The 25,309-nt window shown below is 42.7% G+C and overlaps 5 protein-coding genes across 7 annotated transcripts; 1 reads left to right on the top strand and 4 right to left on the bottom strand.

Moving 5' to 3' along the window:
- Positions 1–71: 71 nt before the first annotated feature.
- Positions 72–1,656, bottom strand: LOC128257832 (uncharacterized). The gene has a single exon (XM_052989045.1). It carries the CDS (start codon positions 1,431–1,433, stop codon positions 222–224), a length of 1,212 nt encoding a protein of 403 aa, XP_052845005.1. The 5' UTR covers positions 1,434–1,656; the 3' UTR covers positions 72–221.
- Positions 1,657–1,700: 44 nt separating this feature from the next.
- LOC128257836 (signal recognition particle 19 kDa protein) lies at positions 1,701–2,416 on the bottom strand. Its single transcript, XM_052989049.1, has 2 exons — positions 2,243–2,416; positions 1,701–2,171 (listed from the first exon to the last, which is right to left on the bottom strand). Exons 1-2 carry the CDS (start codon positions 2,305–2,307, stop codon positions 1,745–1,747), a joined length of 492 nt encoding a protein of 163 aa, XP_052845009.1. The 5' UTR covers positions 2,308–2,416; the 3' UTR covers positions 1,701–1,744.
- Positions 2,417–3,019: 603 nt separating this feature from the next.
- LOC128257834 (terpene synthase) lies at positions 3,020–8,897 on the top strand. Of its 2 annotated transcripts, none has more exons than XM_052989048.1 (7): positions 3,020–3,364; positions 3,592–3,746; positions 6,372–6,480; positions 6,542–6,802; positions 6,869–6,971; positions 7,047–7,174; positions 7,583–8,897. In XM_052989048.1, exons 1-7 carry the CDS (start codon positions 3,299–3,301, stop codon positions 7,739–7,741), a joined length of 981 nt encoding a protein of 326 aa, XP_052845008.1. In that variant the 5' UTR covers positions 3,020–3,298; the 3' UTR covers positions 7,742–8,897. The 2 variants fall into 2 exon arrangements, with proteins under 2 accessions (XP_052845008.1, XP_052845007.1); XM_052989047.1 differs by having other exon boundaries at positions 3,021–3,364; positions 6,336–6,480.
- Positions 8,898–9,079: 182 nt separating this feature from the next.
- Positions 9,080–12,025, bottom strand: LOC128257829 (transcriptional repressor CTCFL). 2 transcript variants are annotated; one of them, XM_052989039.1, is made up of 4 exons: positions 11,894–12,025; positions 11,393–11,758; positions 9,380–11,325; positions 9,080–9,319 (listed from the first exon to the last, which is right to left on the bottom strand). In XM_052989039.1, the coding sequence occupies exons 2-4, from the start codon at positions 11,754–11,756 to the stop codon at positions 9,218–9,220; spliced, it is 2,412 nt and encodes an 803-aa protein (XP_052844999.1). In that variant the 5' UTR covers positions 11,757–11,758; positions 11,894–12,025; the 3' UTR covers positions 9,080–9,217. The 2 variants fall into 2 exon arrangements, with proteins under 2 accessions (XP_052844999.1, XP_052844998.1); XM_052989038.1 differs by having other exon boundaries at positions 11,393–11,839; positions 11,894–12,012.
- A 464-nt stretch (positions 12,026–12,489) lies between these two features.
- Positions 12,490–14,078, bottom strand: LOC128257831 (serine/threonine-protein phosphatase 2A activator). Its single transcript, XM_052989044.1, has one exon. It carries the CDS (start codon positions 13,944–13,946, stop codon positions 12,621–12,623), a length of 1,326 nt encoding a protein of 441 aa, XP_052845004.1. The 5' UTR covers positions 13,947–14,078; the 3' UTR covers positions 12,490–12,620.
- Between the last annotated feature and the right edge of the window lie 11,231 nt (positions 14,079–25,309).

The following is a 25,309-nucleotide window of genomic DNA, read 5'->3' as shown; positions in this document are numbered from 1 at the left end:
AAGAGAAAGGCCCCCCGTGTATAGCCGTGTGTAGCCCAAAAGTATGTTATGATATTTAAACAAATGTTAAATGCTCTTTGAATTACTGCTACTGCAGGTAATAAAAAATTTTAAATTTATTTTGCGAGACCCAGTGACGTCTTAAAAATATACAACAATATATGATTATAAAGTTAAGTTTGATTGAATTGGATTACGATTTAGTGCTGGGTAAAGTTTCCCTATAGATTACCCCTAGCCTGCTGCAAGCGCATCAGTCGCCGCTGTCTTAACCAGGGCAGAAGGAGGCCTCCTCGCTGGACGGGAAGAGGAGCTTGGGCCGCCAGGGGAGCGGGGGCAGCGAGGGTCACAGCTTCTGGAACGATCTCATTACGCCGGAAATTGCGAAGGCTGGCACTTGGTCTACGGGGCACAAGCTCCTCATCTTCGCGCTCCTTTTGCTGCGGCAAGGCTTCGTTCATAATGTTCAGGCTGAAGACATCTCCACTTTGGGAGTCGGACGACAGATGACTTACTGTATCCTGAAGCACCTTGGGAATGCGCTCCACCACCTGCAGGGCATCCCGAAGTGGCCGGATCTCCCGCTCCGAATCCCTACGCAACTGCTCCTTAACGGCTTTGCTTTTGGTGATCTTACGGGACAAAGGACTCTTTTTGCTTTTCCGGAAGACTTGTTCCTTCTTAAGGGGAGCGGGGCGAGTCAGACGCGGAGCAGTGTGCTCCAGGAACCACGGCTCCCGACGAGCTGGCTCCTCCAAAGCAGCCTGGCGCTTGAAACCCGATGGCTTGGACTCACGCTGCTGCTTTTGAGCTCGCGTTCCCAATGGTGAGGGACGCACCAGCGAGCTGGCAAAGTCATTAAACCACTCCAGGTGGTCCAAGGAACGCTTGTGCCTGGCCAAATCCAGCTCCGAAGTCTTGGCAACCGTTTTGAGGGCATTGGCAGTGGACTGACTCTTGGAGGGCTTGTATATGGTGATGTTGGAGCGACGGTTTCGAGGAGCCTTTGCTGAACCAGAGGCACTTCTGGTCAACAGATCCCGCTCCTGCTCGAACTGCTGGGCGTTGCGCACAAAGCGATTGCTACTCGGCCCCTGGATGACAATCTCAAAGGGCAGATTCAGCGTCTTTGCGTTCATCTGCATGGTGCGGATGCACTCGGTGTCCGAGCTGTCGTCGTTACACTCGCAAAGGCATTCCTCGCCGCAGTAGAAACCCAAACAGCCGCAGTGCTCGCAGAGAGCCTTGCAATTCTTCTCAAGCTTCGATTCCGTGAGGGGATTCACACGGCGTGTAGTCTTCGTTGATGTGGCGGCCACTGTCGATGGGTATTCAGTGGTTGTGGTAGTCGAGGGAACAGCATTTGCCAGTTGGATAGCCGCAAGAGCAAATATAAGCATGTAGCCACAGAGGCTGCTCTTTCCGGACATCATTGTGGGTGCTCCGAGTCAAACTGTTTGGACACTTGCGATGCACAACCGATTTTATAACGCTGACCAGGTGAAATCGTAGTTGTTCGTGACTGACAGTTGATTTTAGATTTCAGTTCGCCGGAATTTCTGCTGACTTTGTGTGATCTTGAGACATTTCCCAACTGGGTTCTCCAATTGAGTTCTATGCTGTGCTGAATTTTTTTGGCACACTTTGGCGTGCCAAGGCCGAATTCCCGCACTTGAACTTGGCCCAGAACAAATAACATTTGTTTACAGAGTTTATTACATAAGAAACCAAACTAACGAAGTCATCAGCGGCGTTTGCCCTTGCCCTTCTTGCCACCACCGCCGCCGCCGCCACCACCGGAGCCGGATGCACTGGGCTGCGGCTGCGACTGCTGGTGGTACGCGTCGCCGGTTTTGTTCTGGCGCGTCTTCAGCTGCGGGATCTTGCTGGCGATGTGCAGCATTACGGACTCCCGCGAGGGGAAGTCGTTGTTGAAGAGGGTTCCGTCGGCGTTCCGCAACTGGACGCGCACACGTCCGCGGAACTGGAGCTCGCTGCTCTTCTCGCGGCAGTACTTCATGTTTTCCATGAGGAACTGCAGGTTGCTCACTGAGAGCACGTCCCGGATCTCTATGTAGGTGGGGTTGTCCACGCAGTTCTCCTTGGGCAGACGGCGACCTTCCTGGCGAGTCCTCTTGCTGTTGATGTAGGCGGGATAGATGCAGATCCACCTGTGATAGCAATAATAATGGGAGACATGTGAGTTCGGACTTTGTTTTCCTCGATTTAGTGTGTTTTCTACCGCTCCATCTCGTTGTGCTTTATGTTCGGGTTCCAGTTGGTTCGCATAGGCACTGCAGCAGCCATTTTCGCAGGGATTTCGTTGTTATTATGCAGTAATTTCTATTTAATTAACAAAAATGTAAGCTAGAAAGCTATTTTCCACGCAGGCAACCTGGCCTGAAATAGGGATGGGCTAGGCTATTAGAACGGAGTAATCGATAACAAGCTAAAGTCCATTCCAATTTTTCAAGCCAAATTTGGCTTTTTATTGATATAATTATTATTCTTTTAATTTAAAAATTGAAGCATTAAAAAAATTAATTTAGATTTTTGTTGAGTAAGCACTCTGGCCTTAAATAAATAAAATAACCTTTAATGGTACTTTTTTTATTTATTTAAGTTAAGGAATACGATAAGTTGTATTTATTAATCTTATTTTAATAAGGAACTCTTCAAAAATACTTCGCAAAACTTTTTTAGTTGCTGAACTTAAATAAAGTACTTATAAATACATTTTTTTACTACACTGCGTATACTAATACAAAAAATAAACCTTTAAGTCAAGTGTGAAAAGAAAAAAAAAATTTATTTAATGTTTTTATAATAATAAAAACTTTTTTAACATGTAGTCAAGCTTTTCTAAATTAAATTTCATTTTCTTAGTTCTAATTAGTTCTAGTCATTTTTTTGTTTTTATTCTCTTATAACAATTTTTTTTTTGCATTTACTTGTATGCTTACTTAAAAGTATTCCCTGGTGCAATCGATGACTCCTCGAAAAGCACTCTCGATTGTATCGATGGCCTATCGATTTGGTGCCGCCTCTAATGTGCAGGCCGCGGAAGAACTTCAATAACAGTCTGTTTTTGGTCTTTCCGTGGAGTATTTGCTTCGATCTGTGCGGATTACGGGAATATTCGAGTTTAACCGTCGACGAGCGGCCCACAAACAATTCTAGTCACGCGTGTCGCGGAGCCAAGCGGTAAACAAAAAGCACGCCCACCCCCGCCTTCGCCCGACCCCCCGCAATCAAAACAAAAAAAGCACACAAGTAAGGCAACGGCGGAGCAACAACAATGGATGAACTGAACAGCATATTGCAGAAGACCAAAGATAAATCAACGCAAAAGGAGCAGGATGAGGTACTTATCCCACGGCTTAATCCTTCCGGACCCCTGAACTTTGACATTTGAAAGTGGCATCAGCCACACCACCTCCCACCTCCGCACCCCCCGAATAAAACACCAACTAACCAGCTTTCCGTTGCCTTCCCCTTCTTCAACCCACTTATTTTGGGGTTTATTTACATGTGGCCCACGCACAAAAACTCCCACTCCCACACGGCGCCCGATGGTTAAACGCTGTCCAGATTCTGCTGCAGCCCTTCACATACATACAGCAGATTCCTGGCAAGCAATTTCGCTCCGAGTTGGCCTTGGCCTTCAATCACTGGTTGCTCATACCGGCCGAAAAGTTGGCGCAGATCGGGGACATTGTGCAGATGCTGCACAATTCCAGTTTGCTGTGAGTATATCATTTAAATACAGTATACAGCTGCGGTCAGATTAATAGCCATTAAGTTGCATGCCAATATATCACAGCATAATTTTACAGACCTATAATGTCGGTCATGGTTGATTTCTATCGTATATATTGTAGGAATTTGTACTGAAAAAATTTACAATGTCCATTTTTATGACCAGTTTTTGAATGTACTTAATATTCAGTACTGCCAGCACGTTTTCGGTAAAATGTTAAAAACATACTCTTGTTTCAATATATTAGTAAAATAACTTCTTAGAGTTTGAATAAACCGTATGAATACTATAACGATTGTTTTTTTATTGCTGACTTTGGAAATAATTTTATAAGCTATTAAAGCAAAACAATATTGTTACTTTACAAAAAGACTACATGTGTACGTCCTTAAGAAACCATATTAATTCGCTGTGCTAATTTTATGACCGTAACCGTATGTAAATACCTGTCGATATTGTAGGTAAACTAATCATGTGTAGCGCGATTTTATTTTATTTTAAGTTTTGACCTTTGCTTTCCTGTGTTTTTCTGCTCTGCATTGTTTGGCTTTGTTTACCTTTTGTTTGTTCCACCAAATAAACCCCAACCCTCCTTTTACCCCCTTTCTCTGCATGTTTAATCTCTTTTCACACTTGCACAGCCTGTATTTGTATACATTTGGTTTATTTGCTTTTGCTTAGATGGATTCCAGTTAAATGCCTAAATCGAGTGTGAACTTCTTGTGGAAGTGATGACGGGAACAGAAGAGACTCCCCGCGAGTTTGACTCGAAAAATATAGCAATGCGCGCCATATGCTCGCTCGAGAAGTTCTTATCATCATCGGCAGTTCATTTCCATAACGCACACATATATTATACTTTGCATTATCATTCGGAATGGTGACTCACACCTCTCTTCCCCAATTTGAATTGGCCATATTGAGTAACGTTCTCGGCCATTTGTGGGTTATTCGGGCAGAGTGTGTGTTGGCCTCAAATCAATTCCAAATTTCATCATGAGCCCGCAGCTTTTTCTGTTTACAATTGAATTTCTTTGCATTTCAGTGCCGTATCCGAAATTGCATAAATTATTTAGATTTTTCTCCAGAAGCCCAGGGGGTAAAATGTGAGAAAAGCAATGAAAGAGCTTGGCTGCCAACAAAACGCCACAATTAAACTTTGATCTCAACCAATTGAAGTGTCTGCCGCTTTTCAATTAAAGTCAGTTAACTGAGTCGAAGTGGCCAGGGTTTTTATCATATCTATGGGAAACAGCTAAGGAAGTATTCATGTCGCTTTCGAGCTAATCTTGTCTTGCCTCCGGCCACCTGTCGCCTCCTATTCAAAGGCAAGCACTCAGAAATGGCCTTAATTCTGCTTAAAATCCCCAGCATTGTTCTATGGCAGCATTCTCATTCCCCCAAGTGGCCGGGCCTGTATGTTCTTGGCGTTTCTACTATTTTTTTGTAGTAATGCATTTTCATATTGGCAAAAACTTAGTTTTACAACGATGGCAGCAGTTACAGCAGTCAGTCCTGCCCAAGTACCCCGACCCTCGTCCGTCCGTCATTCATGCACTTATGCCTATTGTCAGTTAGTCAGCCCGTCGCCAGTCGACAGGCATTGTCACAACTCTTGCCACGCAGCACGCCCACTATTTTCCCTCATTTTCCCTCGTTTTGCCCAACACCGTCCAGCCTCCTTGCACCCCGCATCCTTTCCATATCCCAGCCCCTTTGTGCGTTGTCGCTTCAACGCCCACGCCTTCATGCCTTCCATACCAAACCGTACCCAATCCCAATCCCGTCCCATACTATACCAACCCATCCCATCCATATTCCCTGCCAATGGCTTTGCCAGCTTTGGCGGAGCGCAAACATTTTTTAATTACGCAAATGTTGGGCTGCCCAGCTCGTTTTGCCCGCCGGGCACCGTAGTTATTGAAGCGATGGCGGCCTTAAAGCGAGGCTTAAATTTACACATCTATTATGGGGCCACCGTATGTTCATAAATATGTATGTTTAGCCTGACAAGAGGGGGGGAAACACCTATTCGGGGGGCACGTGACGACTTTTCCTTACTTTGTTTACGCTCGAATTATGAAATTCTATTTAAAAAACCCATATTTTGCTGCTCCGTACGTGTTCATGTCGTGCAAATTGCAATTTATGGTTTCACAAAAACATCTGCTGATTTGATTAGGAAATTATCGTATTTTCAAATGAAACGGAATGTTGGCTATATAAGCAGTAACTTAAGCTTAATAAAAATATTTCACTTGACCATAATTTCACGAGTACAAAGTTCTTCGTCATATTTTTTGAGTCAAATTTCCAGGTTTTATTTTAATAAAAATGTATGGTTGTTGGGGGTACAAAAGTTTAGAACTAGCTGTTTGTAAAAAAAGGAACTTTTAAATAAAAAGCATGAGTTTATTTATTCTACTATAAAATTCTGAAATTTGTCTGTTTAAAAAATTTATTAAGAAAACCACGAAAATGTTATACTAAAATCTAGAAAAGTAGACTAAACTGCCCTGGACACGATCAATTAACTCACGGCTATTACATATGTGTTCTCAATACTAACTTACAGCATTGATGATATTGAAGACAATTCGATCCTTCGCAGAGGTGTGCCCGTGGCGCATTCCATTTACGGCGTGGCCAGCACCATAAATGCGGCCAACTACGCTCTATTTCTGGCACTAGAGAAGGTGCAGCAGCTGGGACACCCGGAGGTATGAACGAAACCAGAGTTTCTGGGGAATGCGAGTGCCATCTAATACGCATTGCTTGCAGGCCACCAAGGTGTACACGGAGCAGCTGCTGGAGCTGCATCGGGGTCAGGGCATGGAGATCTATTGGCGCGACAGCTTCACGTGTCCCTCGGAGTCCGATTACAAGCTGATGACTGTGCGCAAGACTGGCGGCCTTTTCATGCTGGCCATCCGCCTGATGCAGTTGTTCAGCTCCAACAAGGAGGACTACTCCAAGTTGACGGCTATTTTGGGCCTGTACTTTCAGATACGCGACGATTACTGCAATCTCAGTCTGAAGGAGGTGGGTAGAGTGGGAATGAATGTGCCTAGCATTAATCAGTTAATCATTAATGACACTTCTCTGCAGTACACGGAGAACAAGAGCTTCGCCGAAGATTTGACGGAGGGCAAGTTCGGCTTCCCGGTAATCCATGCGGTTCGCACCCAGAAGCAGGATAAACAGGTTTTACGTAAGTCAAACCAAGTCTTGACCTCAACAAAAGGCTCTCCACTCATCAAGTTGGGGCTTATGCTTATATCCACAGACATATTACGCCAGCGCACGCACGACATTGAGGTCAAGAAGTACTGCATCACCTTGCTGGAAAAGCTGGGCAGCTTTCAGTATACACGCAAGGTTCTGGAGACGCTCGATGCGGAGGCGCGGGCGGAGGTTAGTACCTAAAGGCCAGTGATGGGTAGTAGTAGTTCCTTGGAACTCATTTTAAGTTCTTATTTTTCTAGTCCATTAATGTAGGTACAAAAAATGAATTTGGTGCAGAATAATAGGCAACACATGTACAAGTAAAATCTTAAACTTTGAAAATTAGATCAGATCCAGTATTTAATAAGCCGTTTCATTGAAATAAAATATAGTAATTGGTCTTAGCTTTGACTTAAAGGAAGTATTTTATTAATGAAAACGATTTGCTGAAGGCATAACGATTTAAAATCCTTTTTTATTGAGATGAATTGTGATTATAATTTTAGTTTATGGAGTACCACTCCTAACTTTTAAGTATGCCACACTGGTCGTTAACTATGTTGTTTGTCCCCAGCTAATAGCTTTCATCCCACACAGGTGACTCGGCTGGGCAGCAATCCGTACATGGACCGACTCCTCAACAAACTGCTTTCGTGGAAGACGAGCGATAGCGCCAGCATCACGCAGTCGAACCAGATCAATCACAACAACGTCTCGCGCAGCAGCCCCAACCAGAACACGCTCAATTGCAATTAGCAGCCAAAGAGGCAAAAGAGGGAGCAGTCGTGAATTGCGAACGGCAGAGCCTCTTTTGCCGCCAATCCGAGACAGCAGCAGGCCAGGAGCCGGCCGACGCCCGCCTGCCTCAGTGCGCCCCTGTTGCGTTTCCTACAGAAGCTGAAGATATTCTGAGATTTATGTTCCCCTTTGCCACCCGGAAAACCCACAGAGAACCCTTTATGCTTTCAACCAAAACTAGAGCGATGAGAACGGAAATGGATGGATAAAATGGAAATAAAAGGAATGGAATGGAAAGGAAAGGATGGGGATGGAAAACAAAACCAACAGCAGCCTTACAGACAGAAAATTGTTAAGCCAAAAGTAAATTGATATAAGCCAAGCTTATCAGTGAGCTAGCAAAGAGCCATAGCACAGCTTTCCATGAATTTGTTTATGTTAACGTTTAATTTAGTATCTTTTTAAAGTTACGTAGTTAGTTCTCTTCCTTTTGCCCAGCGAATGGGGTCAAGCAAATCTCGCAGAGCATTAACTTAATTATAGGATATGCAATTTTTTAGCTCTTGTATTTCTAAGTGTGTTTCGTATTCGTAACTCGATTCTGCAAGCAATTTTCGATTTCTAAGTGTCATTTTTCAATCTATCTCACTCGGAACTCAATGTGCACTTCCTTTATCGACGTTGTTCCATTTTTTAATTGTTATACAAAAGGCAATTCGTATACATACGTACTATTAACGACAAATTGTTAACGTTTTATGCAACAACTACAAAATCAACACAAAAGAAAACCACTATATATTGAAATAATGATAATGATGCACTGCACAGCAGATTTTTGCACATTGCACCACCTACAAAATATATACATATATTATATATACATATATATATTTTTATTGTAGTTATACACTTAAAAAACGGCAAGAGAAACCAGAAAAAAGAACAAGCGGAGTAACAAACCAGATTGCTGAAGAGAAAATGAAAACAAATTGTAAACTATGCAAACATTTTATGGTAGGAACGACAACTAATAGCCGAGAATTTACAGTGCACGCCCAGATGCAGCTAACAAACGCAAGCGCACCTAACATTTTGCCCATATACCACTAATGAAAACATTGAAATATGTATGTATTTAAATAAATATTTATGCCAAGTTGTCAACTAAAAATTAAGTGTTGAGGATCATTTATAACTAATTAGACGTGGGTCAATAAGAGTTAAGCTCTTGAAATTAATGTATTTATAATTGCCGTGTTCAATCGATTGGCATAAAGTCATTGGAAATATAGTCTTATTTTATCCACGAAAAGAAAAAATTGAAAATAATTCCTGGTTGAAAATTCCTTGAAATAATGTTTAAACTTTAAATTTGTATTTAAATAGAAAACAATGTAACGTAGAATTACGTTATGGTATCCTTGGTATGTACATAAGTTAGTCTTAATTACTTTTCTCTATTTTTTGTTTTTTTTTTTTTTTTTCAGGGGACTAAGTATCCTGCTCAATCATATCCATCAGTTGCAGAAACTCCTGTGAAGTGCCTTCAACTCCGTTCTCCGGGGCCTCGAATTCGTCATATTCATCGTCCTCCTAAATGTAAAAACAGTTGTAGCTAATGGAACAGAAGTCAAGACTTGTTTTTAGACCTACCTCGAAGCCAAAGCAGTTGTTGGCATTAATCTTGGAGGCCGCGCTCGGCTCGTGCTTGACCACCACCTCATCCTCTCCGTTAACCAGCTCGACGACCATAACCTCGCCGTCATCACCCTGGAGTTCCACGGTAAAGTCCGAGTTGTCCGGTTCCTCCTTGATGTGGAACGTCTTGGTGCCACCCTTGCTTCGAAGGCGTCGATTGATGATCGTGGGCTGGGAGTTCTGACGCGCCTGCTTGTTGATAATAACAGGTGCGGGCTTGGTTTTCTGTCTGGTCAGAATATTATCGGGTATGACCCGCTCCTCTTCGTTGTGATCCTCATCCTCTGAGTTCTCCGGCTCGATATCGGCCAGGACATAGCTCTCTGGATTGTCCTCCTCTTCGTTTTCGTCCCCGTCCAAGTTTATGAAGTCTTGCTCCTTGACCATCGCTACCACAGTGCCATCCTTCTGAATTCGCAGATTCCTGCCCATTTTGAGGCGTCGCTGCTTCTCGCGAGCGTTCACCGTGTTGTCGTGCATCTCCATGTGCCGCATCAGGTTGCCCTTGTGGGTGAACTCCCGCGAGCAGCTGGGGCACTTGTGCAACTTGGCGCGCGGCTCCGGCGGCTGATACTCCTCGTTGTGTATGAGATTCATGTGGCGGCGCAACAGCTGGCGCTGGCGGAAGGACTGCGGACACTGCTCGCACTGGAACGGCTTCTCGTCCAGGTGGATGAGCATGTGCGAGTCCAAGTGGCGCCGGGTCACCGAGGCGTAACTGCAGAGCGTACAGCGGTAGCACTTCTCGCCCTCGTGCGACTTCACGTGCAGCTTGTACTGGTAGCGATCGGGCAGCATCTGGTCGCAGCGCCGGCACATGATCGGCCGGTCCGAGGTGTGCATGTGCTTGATGTGGATGCGCAGGTCAGCCTTCCGGCCGCAGGTCGTCGGGCAAAGGGTGCACTGGAAGACGGGCTTGTCTACCACGCTGTGGATGAGCTTGTGGGCCTTCAGCGAGTTGGACTGCGTGAATCGCGACTTGCAGATGTCGCACTGGTACTTCTTTTCGCCCGTGTGGATGACCAGGTGCCGCTTCAGCTTGAACATGTCCTGCGAGGCGTAGGTGCAGTGCGGACACTGGAATGGTCGCTCGCCCGTGTGGCAGGTCATGTGGCGGCGCAGCTTGGTCAGCTCCACGCTGGCGTAGCTGCACTCCGTGCACTTGTGCGGCTTCTCCTTGGTGTGCTTGTAGCGCGTGTGCCGGATCAGTTCGCCACTGGTGGTGAAGGCACTCTCGCAGGACTTGCACTTGTGCGGCTTCTTGCCCATGTGCGTGTTCAAATGGTTCTGCAGTCCCACATTCGTGCGGAAGGACCGCTCGCAGATGGAGCACTTGAAGGCGGGCACCACATCGTGGTTACGGCAGTGGCGCGTGATCAAAAACTTTTTGTTGGCCGCATACGGACAGTGGGGGCATGAGTACTTTTGTCCTCCGGAGGCATTCTGCACGGCTGGCTTCAGCTTCACCTCCTTGCTGCTGAGCACAAAGTCCAGGTCCTTCTTGTCATCTACCTGATCCACTGTAGCGCTGTCCTCGAAGTCGTACACCTCATTCTCGTTTGGTTCCAGCACAGAGGTAGCTGCTTCAACGGCAGCACTGTCCACTGTGTAGTCCGCCAGATCGCTGACCACTGAACTGATGTCCGGGTCATCCACCAGCTCCTCGATCTCCCGTTCCAAATCAATCGGCTCGGGTTTGGGTAGAATCGGGTTCTTCCTGGGCCTGCCCCTGGTGGCGGGCACTTTTGTGGCGGTAGCTGGAGGTGGAACCGTTGGCGTTGGCATTTCAATCTGCTTGGCCTTGGCAGCAGCTCCTCGCGCTGGACGAACACTGATGGGTTCTGGTGGTGACTTGAATGAGGCACCTTTTGGTGGCGATTTGGCCGGGCGCAGGTTGATGGCTAAGGAAAAAGACGCAGGTCAGTGAGGAGTTCAATGTTTTCTTATAGCTAAGAAATTGATACCCACATCTATTGGGGGCTTTGGGTCTTCCGGGCTTGGCAGCCGCCTGCTTGAGCTTCTTCTGAAGCTCCTTTTGCTTCTTGGGCGTCGTTTTGATATAGCAGTTGCCCTCGTCATCTATGAAGTACTTGTCCTCGTCGTCATCTTCCTCCTCCTCCTCCTCCTCCGCTTGCTGTTCCTCCTGCTTTGACTTGTCTGCCTCCGCATATTGGCCCGCCTCCTCGTCCACTTCGCCATCCTCGGCGCGTATGGCCTTCAGGATGGTGTGCACCACCTTGTCATCGCTGCTGCCATCGATTTCCTTATGGAAATTGCTGAGGAACGACTGCAGATCCTCGGAATCCTCGTCCTTTTTCGCTCTCCTCGGCATTCCTGTACAAAAACAAGGATTTTGTACAAGTGGCGACGCACAGCGGATCGGGGTTCCAGAATTTCAGGGCCTGAAGAGGGCGCCTATCGATTTTTTTGCAGAGACCACACGAAGATATCCCTTCATTAAATACTTACCGGCACTTAATTACTACAAAAACAAGAAGTTAAAAGGGACGCCGAAAGTCGTTATTGTTCCTAAATTTACGATTTAAGTCGAAACAGCTGCCCAATTCTAATAAAAGATGGCGACATATAGCATCATTTAGAGATGGCCCCGCTCTATCTATCGATATATCGATATGCCATCTCTTTGTAAACAATTAATTCGTTTATGCGCATGATTTTTCATAAAAACATCATAAGATATATTTTGGTGAAAAGAAATCATTTTGTTTATCTTATTGAGCAATGCATTTTTCTCATTTCACAATTTGCTTATAAATGCTTATTTAATCACTCAATCAGGGGTTTCATATCCAAACACTTATCAAAAATTGCGTTTTTAAGCTACTGAAGCGGGACACCCTAATTGTAAATACTAGAAATACGGAATATTTAAATGTGAGCTATCGATAGGAAAGCAATCCAAAGATTTCTGATTGCTGATATTTACATTTTCAAAAAAAGATAACAGATTTTAAGAATGTAAATTATTATTTTGATTGACGAAAGTAGTAGGTTAATATTGAAAATATCTATAATAATCCAAAAATGGGAAATCCAAGCCAAACTATATTGCGCCTGCATGCTGGCAATAATTTTTTTTTTAATTTTAATAATGATTATATTGATATATCATTTTGAAATGCCATTCCGTTATCATATCCTTACAAGACAAGTTTTATATTATTGGACCTACTTTTTAGAGACCTTTATTCGCAAACGATGTAGAAGACTCATTTGGCATTTGTGAGCTTGGATGGAACTGGGCAGTGTTGGGATCGTTATTCTCCACGATCTGTCGCAGCATCCATAGGCGATTATCATTGCTGTCGTCGTCCGACTGATCCTCAGCTCTGGGCTCCTGAAAGCCGAGAAAGGACTCCGTGTACGGGCTGATGTATCTGCTGACGGGCCCGGGCACATCATTGTCCTCCAAGATGTTTGCCGGTGGCTGTCCTTCCTGCAGCCCACCGCTGTTGTCCCCATGCTGAACTATATACAGAGAGCCCAAGCGGGCGCGCTCCAACTGGATGGGCGACACTGCGGATTCAAAGGACATCAGTTCGCCGAAGATGGCATGTTGCACGGTGTGGAAGGAGCAGAGCAAGTTATCGACGACGTTGCGCTCGAATCCCATATACACCTGTGCCCAGGTGGGTATCGAAAGGATGCTCCACAGCTGGAAGGCCACTTGACTCAGCTGACCGCCGCCACCCGTCCTCAAAAGGAAGTCAACCAGTTCCACTATCATGTAGTCCTGCCTCTGGCTCTCCAGCACCTTGGCCTGCTCGCACTGCAGCGGCGAAAAGGGTGCCTCCAGCGAAAGCTGCGCAGCTCCCCACAGATAGGGCATAAAGATGAAGTCGTCGATGCTGCATACCGGATCCTTGGCTGTCTGCAGGGCATAGATTGCGACCATTCGGCGCACCAGATGGACATAGCGATCGAAGAGCATCAGGGCGGCGGCCAAAGTGTCCTTGGCCAGCAGGATGCCAGCCCGGAAAAGGCCGCAGAGGAAGAACAGGAACATGAGCTCGTTGGCGGGACCAAAATCCAGGCTTTTTGCATTTCCAAAGGAACGCCTCAAGTACTGGCCCAGTTCGTTGATGTGCCTACAATGAATGGCCGGAATGACCTCGCCCAGTTTCCTGAAGACATGCTGGTACATGTCCCGCAACCAAAAGCCATAGAAGTTACCCTTAATCTGAGCCGCCGGCACCGATGTGCTCGTGTCCTCGATCCTGGGCGTGTGCTCGGTCAGGAGGTGCTCCAGCCCGTCGAAGATCTCGCACAGTTGACGCATCTGCTCGGACACGGGAAAGTCGCTGGTCATCCGGTGGCCCTGGATGGCCCTGCTGGTGTTGCTGATGTAGGCCACGGTGTCGTGGTAGGCTTGCGACCGCACCCAGCGGTTCACATCCTCGATGCTGTGAACCTGCTTCACCGGCCCATTCTGCATGAGCTCCGATGCCCGTAGTATATGCACAGTCGCGTCAGTCACTTTAAACGCCAGTTTGTCATCCATTATGCATCAAAGCTTCGACTTTTTTCGTGTATTTCCGTGTTGAAGTAGATAGGATTGGTTTTGAATTAACCGCCGCTACCTACTTTATATAACAAGCTCTTCAAAATGATCTAAAGCCTATTCCAGTAGCAGTTTTCTTTGATTTTTTTGTCACCTTATATTTTTATGTTTTTTTTTTTAATCAGTTGCATTTACACATATATTCTATCATAATTGTTTAATGGATGATTATGGCTAACCCACTGTGGTTTGTCTTTTGGCTCGTAATTATGCTTTGGTTTTCGTTTTGTGTGGCCCTAATTGGTTCTTTTTTCTACGTGTGGACATACATGATTTTCTCAATGTAGTAACAACTTTCGGGTAAGTTTGCCTTTTCAAGTAATAAATATGTTGGACAAGATAGATATCCAAAGAATAATCATAGATTTGTATCCACACAGGGCATCGCAGATTTCTTTCTTAAGTGTGTTCAGTTTCCAGGATATTGTACTGCAGCAATGATAAACTGCCAGCCACTTTTCTAAACAGAAAATCCTGCGACTTCGTATGAAATATAATAATGCTTTAAGCAAGAAAACTCAAAATCCGACAATCATCTAGACGTTTAATAATCTAATATATTTTGTTTAAATTATGTGCCGTGAAAAAATGAATCCAACTAGCTTTCCTATTAGAAAACCATTAATTTGGCTTTCAGACATTTAATGTGCTATGATAAATTAAATTGTGTTGAAAACATTCTGTACTTAAGCTGAGAAATTAAATTTTGAAAACTGTGAATTGCTATTGAATTGAGAACCAAACACTACTATAGAATATTAAAAAAAATTTGAAAAACATATGTTTTAGTTAGTGGAAGCTATTTGATACACTCGCCCGATTTTTACAAAATTCTGAAATTTATATTTATCTTAAAAAATATTTTTAAATTTTAATTCTGAAATTTATATTTATCTTAAAAAATATTTTTAAATTTTTAAGAGATAACAAGTTTAGAGATAACATTTTAAAGCTCTTAAGATCTAGCCTATAGCCTTCAAATCTGTCCACATTAACAGATTTAAATTTGTAAAATCCTTGCTGCTTAGCAGCATGCATAATTGCCACCGTAAAGTATCAATCACGAGATTTGAGTAATTTCCAAGCGTCCCCCGGTGCTGCAACTAATCAATTTAATGGCTCGAAATGGCCGGCTCAAATGATCTGTTAGCGGTCGAGATGAAAGGGGCGCGGACAATAGTTGAAAGTGTCCTCGTACATCAGAGACGAAGACACGCTTCACTATGGGCCTAATTGCTTTAAAATAAGCCACACCCACGGTGCCCGAAAATCCATCTTGCACGCACATTACGAGCCCATCGATCGACCGTTAGGCAAGTGACTACATCGGACCTTTTCCACTGGAGGATTGGGTTTTTCGCTTTTTTTTTCGAGATTGAACAGCGAGGAGTGAGGAACGAGCGTGCGGGCGGCCGGCGACTTTGATCTCAAGGATCAGAGCGGCATAGTGCGGTGCAGTGCGGGGCACGCTTGTCAATTGTGGTTGGCTTCAAAAGCGGCTTACTGAACCCCATGTCCCGATACCAATACCGTTTTCAATCCCAACCCAATCGCAGTCGCAGTTGCAGTCGCTGTCCCAGTTCCCCGGGCGAATGAAGTGTGTAATTTGAAATTAGCTCAGGCTCAGCGGCACCTTTTGAGCCTGACTAACTTGGTGCACCTGCTGATGCTGACGCTGATGCCGATGGGATGGTGGTGGTAATGGTGATGGATGATGGTGATGGTGACGGTGTTGGTGACGGTGTCAGCCAGCGGTGCGGCTGTCCTGTGCCGGCTACTCAGTTACGCAGTCACACCACAGCGTCAAGGCCAGCCATCTACGTCCTCCGCAATTCATCCAGCTTAGTTCGATGCACAGGAAAACATTTGTATTCATTTTAAACTTTAAATTGCAAATATTTAAAGGTATAAAATTAATATTTCCTAAGCTTTAAGTTGAAGTATGAAAGACTTCATTTAGGTCTTTAATAGTTAAAGCTATAAATCTCTTAAAAATTTTCCAAATAATTATTTTAATAAAATGGAAATTGGAATTAAATGCGCCATATTGAATCATAAAATCAATGAGTCAAAAAAAAAATACAAGAAGAAGAATCAAAGAACGTTGTTTTTTGAGAAAACTTTATTCATGCTGGCGAATTGGAATTTAAGAAAATATATTCCTTACATTAAACTACCTTAAATTAATAAATTGTATTATTGTCTTCGTCTTGGTTGTCTTTCCTGTTTTTTTCCAGGTTTTAACCACTCGATAATTGGGCCCCATGGGTACCCTAAACCCACAAAAAGAAAAGCCACTATGGGCAAATATACCTTCATGATGAATCGAGGTGCTGGTTCGTATAAAAACTTTTATAAAGAAATTTTTCTTACAAACAGGTGCTTATTAAATGAAGCTAATGTCAATTACACCATTTCAAATCGAAATGCTTAACGTCTAATTTTAAAATGCTTAATAATATGTATGTTTATATGAATATATATTGCGCTAACAACTTTTTTCAATTTATCAATTAAATATATTACAACATATTAAATTAGCTTAATATTAGGTTACATTGTTTTTTTTAAAAACTAAATTAAGTCCACAATTCCTTAAAACCAGGAATTTTTTTGCAGTGTTCTCATCTCCCTTTAAAGATTAAGATTATAATACATATCGTTAGTTTTTTTCTGTGTGAAATTTCATTTTCGATTTCAGATCCATTCAGTAAATGCACGACAGAGAGGGATACGCAAATTTATGGCCGCACATATCTGTATGTACATTTATAATGTGACTAATTTGCGATCTCTTGATTTTCCAAATCCAAGACTCATCCATTCCGTTCGCCACCAATCTAGACTTAAATCTTCTATGCCCAATACCCGATGTCCGCCTGCAGGGGGGGTGCTTATCAAGTTTCTGGCCCCAAATTGATTTCATTTTCATATTTCAATTTCGAAAGACGGTGGACGGTAGCCGGTAGCCGGAGCTCTGTCGAAAATGCAAAATCAGTAAGACCAGTAGTCGCGACATGATATAAATTAACTGTTTTGACTTTGTGAAATGAAATGCGGCCTCTTTGAAATTCCAATTCGAAAAGGCGAAATATATCCAAGAGCCAAATCGATTTCTTACACAAAAAACTACGAGCACTACCGCACCGAAATTCAGAAATTCAACACAAAATACCATTCAAAGTGGGCTTCGCTCCGCTTCGAGTTGTTTATCTCGTTAGAGTTGCCAGCGCACCGATTTCTTTTCGGCTTAAATGGTTTATGTGCGTTTGCAACCAGTTTTATGGACATCGCCTCCGCAGGCTGACGGAGCGGCCTGATTATATATTGATGCCGCCGCTGGATGTTGGATCTTGTATCTTGGATGTTGGATGCCGAAGCCGATGCCGATGCCGCCAGACTAAAGCCAGCTTTACGTATTCGAGAGTTTAGGTGGGCCGTGGCCGGCGCCTTTGAAGCATCTCGTTTACCACGTGCCGTGGCATCACTCCACTCCACCAACCCCCAATGCCCATCCCCCAACCACAATCTCAATCCTCCAACGATCGCGGGTGGAGTTTTGGCCAAAAAATCAACGACGTCGCTGATCCCCAGATGATCCAATCAAAACGGCGACACACAGACCCCCATTTGAATTAATAAACAAAAATGTGCTCATAAATAAATATATATTTTAGAAATGTTTATTTATATGGTTTAACACAAAAAAAAAAATGCCGCAGCCAGTTTTCAAGTCGAGTAGCGATTTTAACGATTTTAATGATGTGCTCAAACGTCTTATGATTTAATTATGCCGTTTGTTGTTGCGCTTATCGTTTGTTATCTTCGCCTTCTTCTTTTTTTTTTTTGTTATGTTGTTGTCTCCGCCTTTTATCGGTCTCAGCTAATAATATATGCCCCATATTGAAGCCGGCTCGCTCGGCTATAGCTATTTATTGAGCCTTAATTATGTGCGATTTAAATTCTTAATGAATGCCGCTTTTGGCCAGCTCCGTCGGAGATCAGCTCCTGTTTGGCGTAGGCGCGCATGTGCCGATGATTTAAATGATAACGAATTGAGATATCTGCATAATGCCGATAATGTGCGGGTGGCAGATGCGTTGAGGAGGCGCCGGCATGACGACGCCAGTCGATCGTCTTTGTGAATCGCGAAATTCCGCAAATTTGGCCGAGATGTGATAAACTATAGAGTTAGTCAAGATGCGAATCGCGCCGAAGAGAAAGTGAAATTATGTCAGCAATGAAATTCAAATTGATTTTGGGAATACTTTTTCAACAACTATTTATCCCTGATTTTTTATTTGATTTATTTACAGCTTTTATCGTCAGTATTTATTTTTCAAAAGTCTACCAAGTTGTAATTTAAAGTCATTTTTTAACAGCTATATGTTTCTGATTCTTCAATTGATTTATTTACCGCTTTTACAGTCATATTTCTTTTTAAAAATCCACAAAGTTGTAATTTAAAATAATTTAAAAATATTAAAACCATAATTGACTTTCTATTTAAATTAAGCGTTGGCTGAATAGCGTTTTGAACCATTATACTATAAAATCCTTTTAAAATCAAATGGTATACTTATTCGTAACCCTTTATATGTATAATTACAATTTTCTTAGTATTTAAAAACATATTCGGTATATAAATATAAATAAGTATGAACCACGGTCTTTTTTTGCAGTGTGTGTTTTATTAAAACATTTGTAAATATTAATTTTATTTTCTTCATATGAAAAATTAATGCCAAGGACTAAGAAGCTTGAAGCACACAAGCAAGGGTACAACTAAAACGGTATAGATCATTGGGATCACAAGTAACTTCTATTGTCGCTCGTGAATTTGATCCTTTTGACAAGATCAAAGTGGTTTGCCTTTGAATCTACGAATTTATTTGTTTCGGCATATGAAAGTGGAAATAGAGGATGGTTTTGAATTTAGGAAAGAAGTGGGCTCCGAGGGGCGTGGCGAACCAGCGACATATGTGGGTTGCGTTTAGTAGCTTAGAATCAAAGTCGGATCAGCGCAAATCTCTGTGATCATTGCTATCTGCCGGCGTCGCTGCCGCTGCTGCGGTCGACGTCGACGTCGCTGGCTCTGCCGCGTCGGTTGAACACTTTGATGTCCTAATTGGTTTATTACTTTGTCGGCATCTCGAGTCTTCTTTGTATTTCTGTTTTTTCTCTCCACCTATCCAGATCGCTCTTCCTCTCTCAATGCACAGAAAAAACTATTTTATATTTTTTTCGGAGATTGGAGGTTAAGATTTACGGTAAAATTACAATTTTAAATTATTGGCTATCAGCAAAAAAGCATTTGATTTTCATACTATGAACATGTAATTGTATTTCATTCAAAAATAAATGAACAAACCAAAACAGTCATATTTATATTTAAAAAAAAATGTTTTCAGATAAAAGGAACAACATTATATTTCCCTTATACTTATTAAAATCGGCCATTAATCTATTTCTTGTCTCTTCAATAAATTGCAAATGAATTGGCGAATATTTTGTCCAAGATTTTATGTTGAATAATATCATAAATATAATAACATATATATAAAAATTAATCCAAAAATCGTAATATCTTCATTGTTGTTAAACATATAGGAAGTTTGGTTCCATTTTTTGTTTTAAACCGAATTTTCTAAATCTTATATAGACGGCTTGAAAATTATGCACTAATTACAAAACGTTATATATTAAGCTATTCAAGTTATGAAAATGTTTTCCTGTAAGCATTTTTTCTGTGTGCATTTGCTGTTGTTGTTGAATTCTGTTTTATGCCGTTGTCTGGTTTATTTATTTCTTTATTTCTCTGGGTTTTCATGCTGCAGCCAGGGACTTGAGATACAACTTTAGCCCCGACTTTGGCCCAAAATGGGGCTTAACGAGTGAGCACGCGCACAGAACGGGAAGATGGTTGCTGGGCCCCGGGGCCCTCGGACTGGAAAACGATCTGGCCAACTCCCATTCCATCGACCCAGACCCAGACCCATCTCCTCCAAAACCCCAACCGCCAGCTCTTAACAATGTTGCCGCGTGTGCGCTCAATCAACATGTTGCGATATCAGCGCAATTTGTCATCTTATAAACAACAGAGCGCGGCTAAAATTCTGGCCAGGTCCGAAGAGCATCAGGGGCATCGTGATCAGAAGCAGTTCTGGCTGTGGCAGTGGCAGTGGCAGTGGCTGCAAGGGCAGCAGAACATCACAACATCACAACATCACAATGGCCAACTACCAGGAAACCGTTTTCCCAAATCTCCCATCTCTCACAGTCGGCTGTGCGGTGCGGTGGTCCTGTGTGAAGTTGGCCGTCTTCGTATTCAAAGCACAAGAAAACTCAATCAAGGGCCTCGTAAATCTTGGCACAATTTGATGAGTGCACAGTGGGAGACAATGGCATGGGCCATGGGCCATGATCCGTGCACAGTGGGATGCACGAAAATGGATTTGGACATATTTCGGAGTTGTTTATTACTGGGGTGTTCGCAAACTGTCTTCTAACTCAAAACTATTTTTTGATTAATTAATTTTTATGTGGCGTTTAGGTACTTTATATGTTAAATACGTACTTTTAATTATTCAAGGGCTTTTAATAATAAATTCCTTATAATATCTAAAATCTTTACTATTATTCGTTTACAAACATTCATTTTGAAATAAATTATAATTTGTGTTTATGTAATTTTATTTCATAAATTCCCAGGATAACACCTGTCGATTTCTTTTAGTTTTGTGTACTTGGCTTAAAATATTGATAACTTTTCATATATTATGTGTGCAATTTTTTAAATAAAGAAAACAATGTTATTTTTTCTGTTTAAGTATATATTTAGTTGGGCATAGTCCACAAAAAAATTACAAAATGGGATGTACAAAAATTCTTGTCCCTATAATATCGATCCCAAATTCTACATTCCACACTTATGATATTGCCACATCTTGCCCACTGTGTTGCACTGCAAGTGGTTCTAACTCACTCGACTTATTGATTATGGCCGACGCATCGGCGCATTCATTTCCATTTCCGATTCGTCATCATCACCACCAGCTGTGAGATTCTTGAGGATTCAATCGGAGTTATGAAGGCTCGTCGTGTGTGGCGGGTGTTTTGACATTTTGGATCTCGGATCTCGGCCGGTTTCCATCTAAATTCGAACCATCAAAAGTGATGCGCTGATCTGGCGAGCAGGGCTGATCCGGGCATTATTGATCGTCCGTGTCCCGCTGTTGTGATCCGGTCACAGCATGCGGCACATACTATAGCTTTAGTACCCTTGCAACAATGGCATCGTTGTCCCATAATCTACACCATCGGCGGACCTTTTGAAGGTCCTTTTGGCCAAAGTTCTGCCGTGAAGGCGAAGCGAACACACACGCCGCCAACATATGCAAAACACAATGAAGTTCTTTGAAGCGCGTCGACAACATTGTCGTTGTTGTTGCTGTTGTCGGTGTCGTTCTCGTTGTTGTTGCCGTATTTCTTTCAGGTAAGCGACAATTATTTATCTTACAAATTTACCTGAAATTAAATACTTTCGTTTGACGGCGCTGCAATGCAGCTACACAAAAGGCGACAAATTCCCCTTTTTGCCATATGTGTGAGTGTGTCGTGTTTTCATTTTTTGTCTTTAATCAGCGGCTGTTGCTTTGATCACCATCTCGGGATCGGCATCTCCCATTGCCCATCGCCGTTGCCGTTGCCATTGCCATTGCCATTGCCATCAGTACCACCTGACAAGGTGCTACGTTTAAGTCCCTCCCTGGCTGCCTTGCTGCCTTGTTGCCTGGCTGCCCACCTACCTACCTACCTGCGGCCGAAGGTGTGACAAGTCAGCGGATTTGCGTGTTGCTTCTTGCGAAATATTTAAAATGCAAGATTATCGCCCAAAAAGGCTCACTCGCCGCACTTAATCCTGCCGCATTTGCAGGCTCTCCCATTTCAACATGCACAGAGAAAATTCACAGGCTAAAATGCGACCATTAGTATACGTTTCCCATATAAAAGTTACATTTATTAACTATGCCCAATTATTTTTTTCTAACGAATTTTAAAGAAACAGTGTACTATATTATTTCCCTTCAATATGATACAGTCTAAAATTAAAATGTGAATTTAAAAAATTAAATTTTACTTAACTAAGTCATAATCAAAGAGATATTCATAGATCTTAAAAAGTTTTTAAAGTGGTTTTAAAAATTAAACACTGTATATCAAACGAAAAATGCAAATATTCTCTGTGTACTCTTAATTTGGCCAAAAAAGATTAAAGAATGCACACGATGAGTTAAGTTAAATCTTTGTTTTTGAAAATCAAAAATTTTAACTTCCTTCTGTGTACGAATTTATGCCGTTTTTGATCTTGCCGTGCGCTCGACTAATTAGCAATGGAAGCCACAGAAACCGTGAGCGAGCGGTGGATATAAGAACAAAACAATTTCGATTAAAGCAAAATCTACCGACAACTAATTCAATCCAAACATAATCGCGCAATCATAATTACAACAATCTTCCGAAAGCATAATCCAGACCCAGTTTCAGTTCGAGTGGCAATCGCAGTCGCAGTGGAAGTCGAAGTCGAAGTCGAAGTCCCAGTCCCAGAGACACAAACAAAGATGAACCGATCTTAGGCGGAATTCTATTGCTGCCTGTACAAAACAGCAGCGGCAGCATCAGCAGCAGCAGCACTAACAACATCAACAACAGGTTGCCGCCGCCTGAAGTGCTTCGTGGCCCAGACAAACGTTAAGATTGTAATAACCATGTTAAAAGCAATTTACGTTTAAAATGCTACCGTGATACGCCGCCGATGCGTTTCTTGATTAAGAACGAGGGGATCTTGGAAAAAAGGAGATGGGTAAAAAGGATCACAAGCTGGACTTTCATTTATTTGGTGGCAAAAAGTGTTTATACCCGTTACCTGTAGAGAAAAAGGGTATATTGAAATCGTTTTAAAAATGTTTCTATTCTTTGGATTACAGAGATTTCGGAAAGGGTATAGTTAGAGCCCACAATTTAATGAGTTTTTTATAATTTCTACGACATTTGACAAAATAAGATATTTTTTTAAGAACCATCAAGATAATTTATATTAAAGTAGTTAGTCAAGGGTATCTCATTGTCGGGTTTTAGTGTTCATTGCTGTTTTTATTTGGTTCCTTTTGGGAACTTTCCTTTCATATTCACAGTCCACTTAACACGCGCGTCGCACAATGCGCCTCAAAACTCAAATGAGCAGAGAGTTCTGCGCATGCGTTGCTGCTGCTGTTGCTGCTGCTGCTGCGATGTTGCTGCGATGTTGCTGCTGGTGATGTTGCTGCTGCCCCAACGGTGGCGATGGTAACCTCAGAAAATCTGTGCTGGCGGCATGCTTTGAAGTTGGGAATGGCGTGTGCCCCAATGCAGAGATTTTCGCTTTGTTGTTTCGCCGACTTTGTCTACGTCTTCGTTGCCGTCCAACAACAACATCATCGCCATGCAACAGCAATTTGCCGCCAAGTGGACCGCAGCAGCAGCAGCACCAGCAGCAACAAGAACAACAACAGCAACACGGCAAGCGTGGAACGTGGAGCGTGCGTTGCGATGCGAGAGAGTGCCACCAGAAAGTTGTTGCCCCTTGGTCAAAGCATTTTAGCCAACTCTGGCGGCCTTTGGCAAGCAACCAGAGCTGATCATATGGCTTTTGGCGTGAGGAATTTAGCAAATCCAAAATCTTATTGAAAGCTAAGAAAAAAGGAGCTCAAGAAGGACAATTTCAATGCATACTTATCGGAGTTGTAATACAATCATACATAGACAAACGAAGACAAGGTTGGAAAACTTTCAATGGAATATATATAATAATATAATAAATAACATGAAGAATTAAAATACCAGCGTACTTATACAATTTATAGAAAAATTGTGAATGCTATTAAAATATCACTACATTTTCAGTTTATTTTGTCTTAGCCTTATCCTTATTTTGTAGACCAGTGTCTCCTTACGAAAACATTAAATTCCCAATTCCTCTCACAAGATTAATAATTAATGTTATTTTTCCTATTTAATTATCGAATAATATTCAACTAACTTAATAATATTTTACGAAGGGTTTCTTTATTTGCTTATGTACTTTAAGACAAGTTCTGCAAACAATTTCCTCAAAACACCTGGTGCAACATCACTGACCTCCATCAATAGAGAGCAATGCAATTATGATCGCTGGCCGATGAAATTAGAGATGGCCGTTCTGCCTTCTGATGAGTAATGCTGCAGACTGGAGATTGTATGGTCTGGATGGTGGATGCTGGATCCTTGGCGCACCTGTTGCGTTTCCCACAGCGCTCATTGCTTTTCGCAAAACGGTAACAGTTGCGCTTCGGTGTCCTGTACTGGCCTGGAATCTGAAATCTGAAAACTGGGAAAGGATCAAAGGACGTGACCGTGACTGGGCCGAACCGATAATAAAGTTGTGCATTAAATGAAATTTTAATTGCTTATCGGCGACCAGCGATCCGGGAGCCCATCTGTTGGGATTAGAGCGGCCGACTCGGCGGGAATGGCCGACTCGATTGATGTCAAGCGATGTCGGCGCTTTGAAGATTATGCCCAAAGTTATGAGGCTGTATGTAGCTGTAGCTCCGTTTTCCAGGTGCTCCGGGTGATCAGTTCAGCCTATGCGAAATTATATAGCTCAGTGTTGGCAGTGGCAGTGGCATTGGCAGCTTTAACTTCGTATCCTCGCCGTCCTCATCATCATCGTCACCGTCATCATCATCATTATCGTCATCTTTTGGCTGGGGCATCAGCTGGCGCTGCTGCTTGCCGCTTCTGCTTGCTGCTTGCCGCTCGCTATTTGCTGCATGCGGCAAAAGATGAAACGCGGCGGCAACACTTTGATGCGGCCAAGATCAAAGCCGCCGATTGTTTACATAATAGTGGCCTTTGAAACGGAACAATAGAATGCCAGGATCAAACACACCGACCAGTTTACCCGGTTAGTGCGCTTAAGCGAAATGAATGTCCATGTCCGTCCGCCCGTGATCTGTTTTCCTGGCCCCACACCGCAATAAAATCTGGGGCACTCTCATCCATTATAATTTTAGCTCAAAAAACTCTAGATGTTTTCTCTTTTATTTAAAGAGTAAGATTCGGTTTTATCAAAATTTAATTTTATCAGATTTATTTAGAAACTATTAAATAATGTTAAGCATTCATCTCTTTAAAAATAAATTTGCACTACATACAGATTTTTATTATATATTTTTTCCATATTAAACTTGGAAAAATATTTTAAAAATTCATTTTTGGTCAGC

This window comes from Drosophila gunungcola, assembly GCF_025200985.1.
Source record: "Drosophila gunungcola strain Sukarami chromosome 3L unlocalized genomic scaffold, Dgunungcola_SK_2 000002F, whole genome shotgun sequence".
In the NCBI taxonomy this organism is placed as follows: domain Eukaryota; kingdom Metazoa; phylum Arthropoda; class Insecta; order Diptera; family Drosophilidae; genus Drosophila; species Drosophila gunungcola.
This window is presented reverse-complemented; position numbering and strand designations above follow the sequence as displayed.

Excerpts from the sequence above, each read along its gene's own strand:
- LOC128257832 (XM_052989045.1), bottom strand. The coding sequence starts at position 1,433 with ATGATGTCCGGAAAGAGCAGCCTCTGTGGCTACATGCTTATATTTGCT.
- LOC128257836 (XM_052989049.1), bottom strand. The coding sequence starts at position 2,307 with ATGGCTGCTGCAGTGCCTATGCGAACCAACTGGAACCCGAACATAAAG. Across the intron at positions 2,172-2,242 it reads AAGCACAACGAGATGGAGCG|GTGGATCTGCATCTATCCCG; the intron begins GTAGAAAACACA and ends TTGCTATCACAG.
- LOC128257834 (XM_052989047.1), top strand. The coding sequence starts at position 3,299 with ATGGATGAACTGAACAGCATATTGCAGAAGACCAAAGATAAATCAACG. Across the intron at positions 6,803-6,868 it reads GCAATCTCAGTCTGAAGGAG|TACACGGAGAACAAGAGCTT; the intron begins GTGGGTAGAGTG and ends ACTTCTCTGCAG. Across the intron at positions 6,972-7,046 it reads GCAGGATAAACAGGTTTTAC|ACATATTACGCCAGCGCACG; the intron begins GTAAGTCAAACC and ends TTATATCCACAG.
- LOC128257829 (XM_052989039.1), bottom strand. The coding sequence starts at position 11,756 with ATGCCGAGGAGAGCGAAAAAGGACGAGGATTCCGAGGATCTGCAGTCG. Across the intron at positions 11,326-11,392 it reads ACCCAAAGCCCCCAATAGAT|CCATCAACCTGCGCCCGGCC; the intron begins GTGGGTATCAAT and ends CTTTTTCCTTAG. Across the intron at positions 9,320-9,379 it reads ACAACTGCTTTGGCTTCGAG|GAGGACGATGAATATGACGA; the intron begins GTAGGTCTAAAA and ends TTTTACATTTAG.
- LOC128257831 (XM_052989044.1), bottom strand. The coding sequence starts at position 13,946 with ATGGATGACAAACTGGCGTTTAAAGTGACTGACGCGACTGTGCATATA.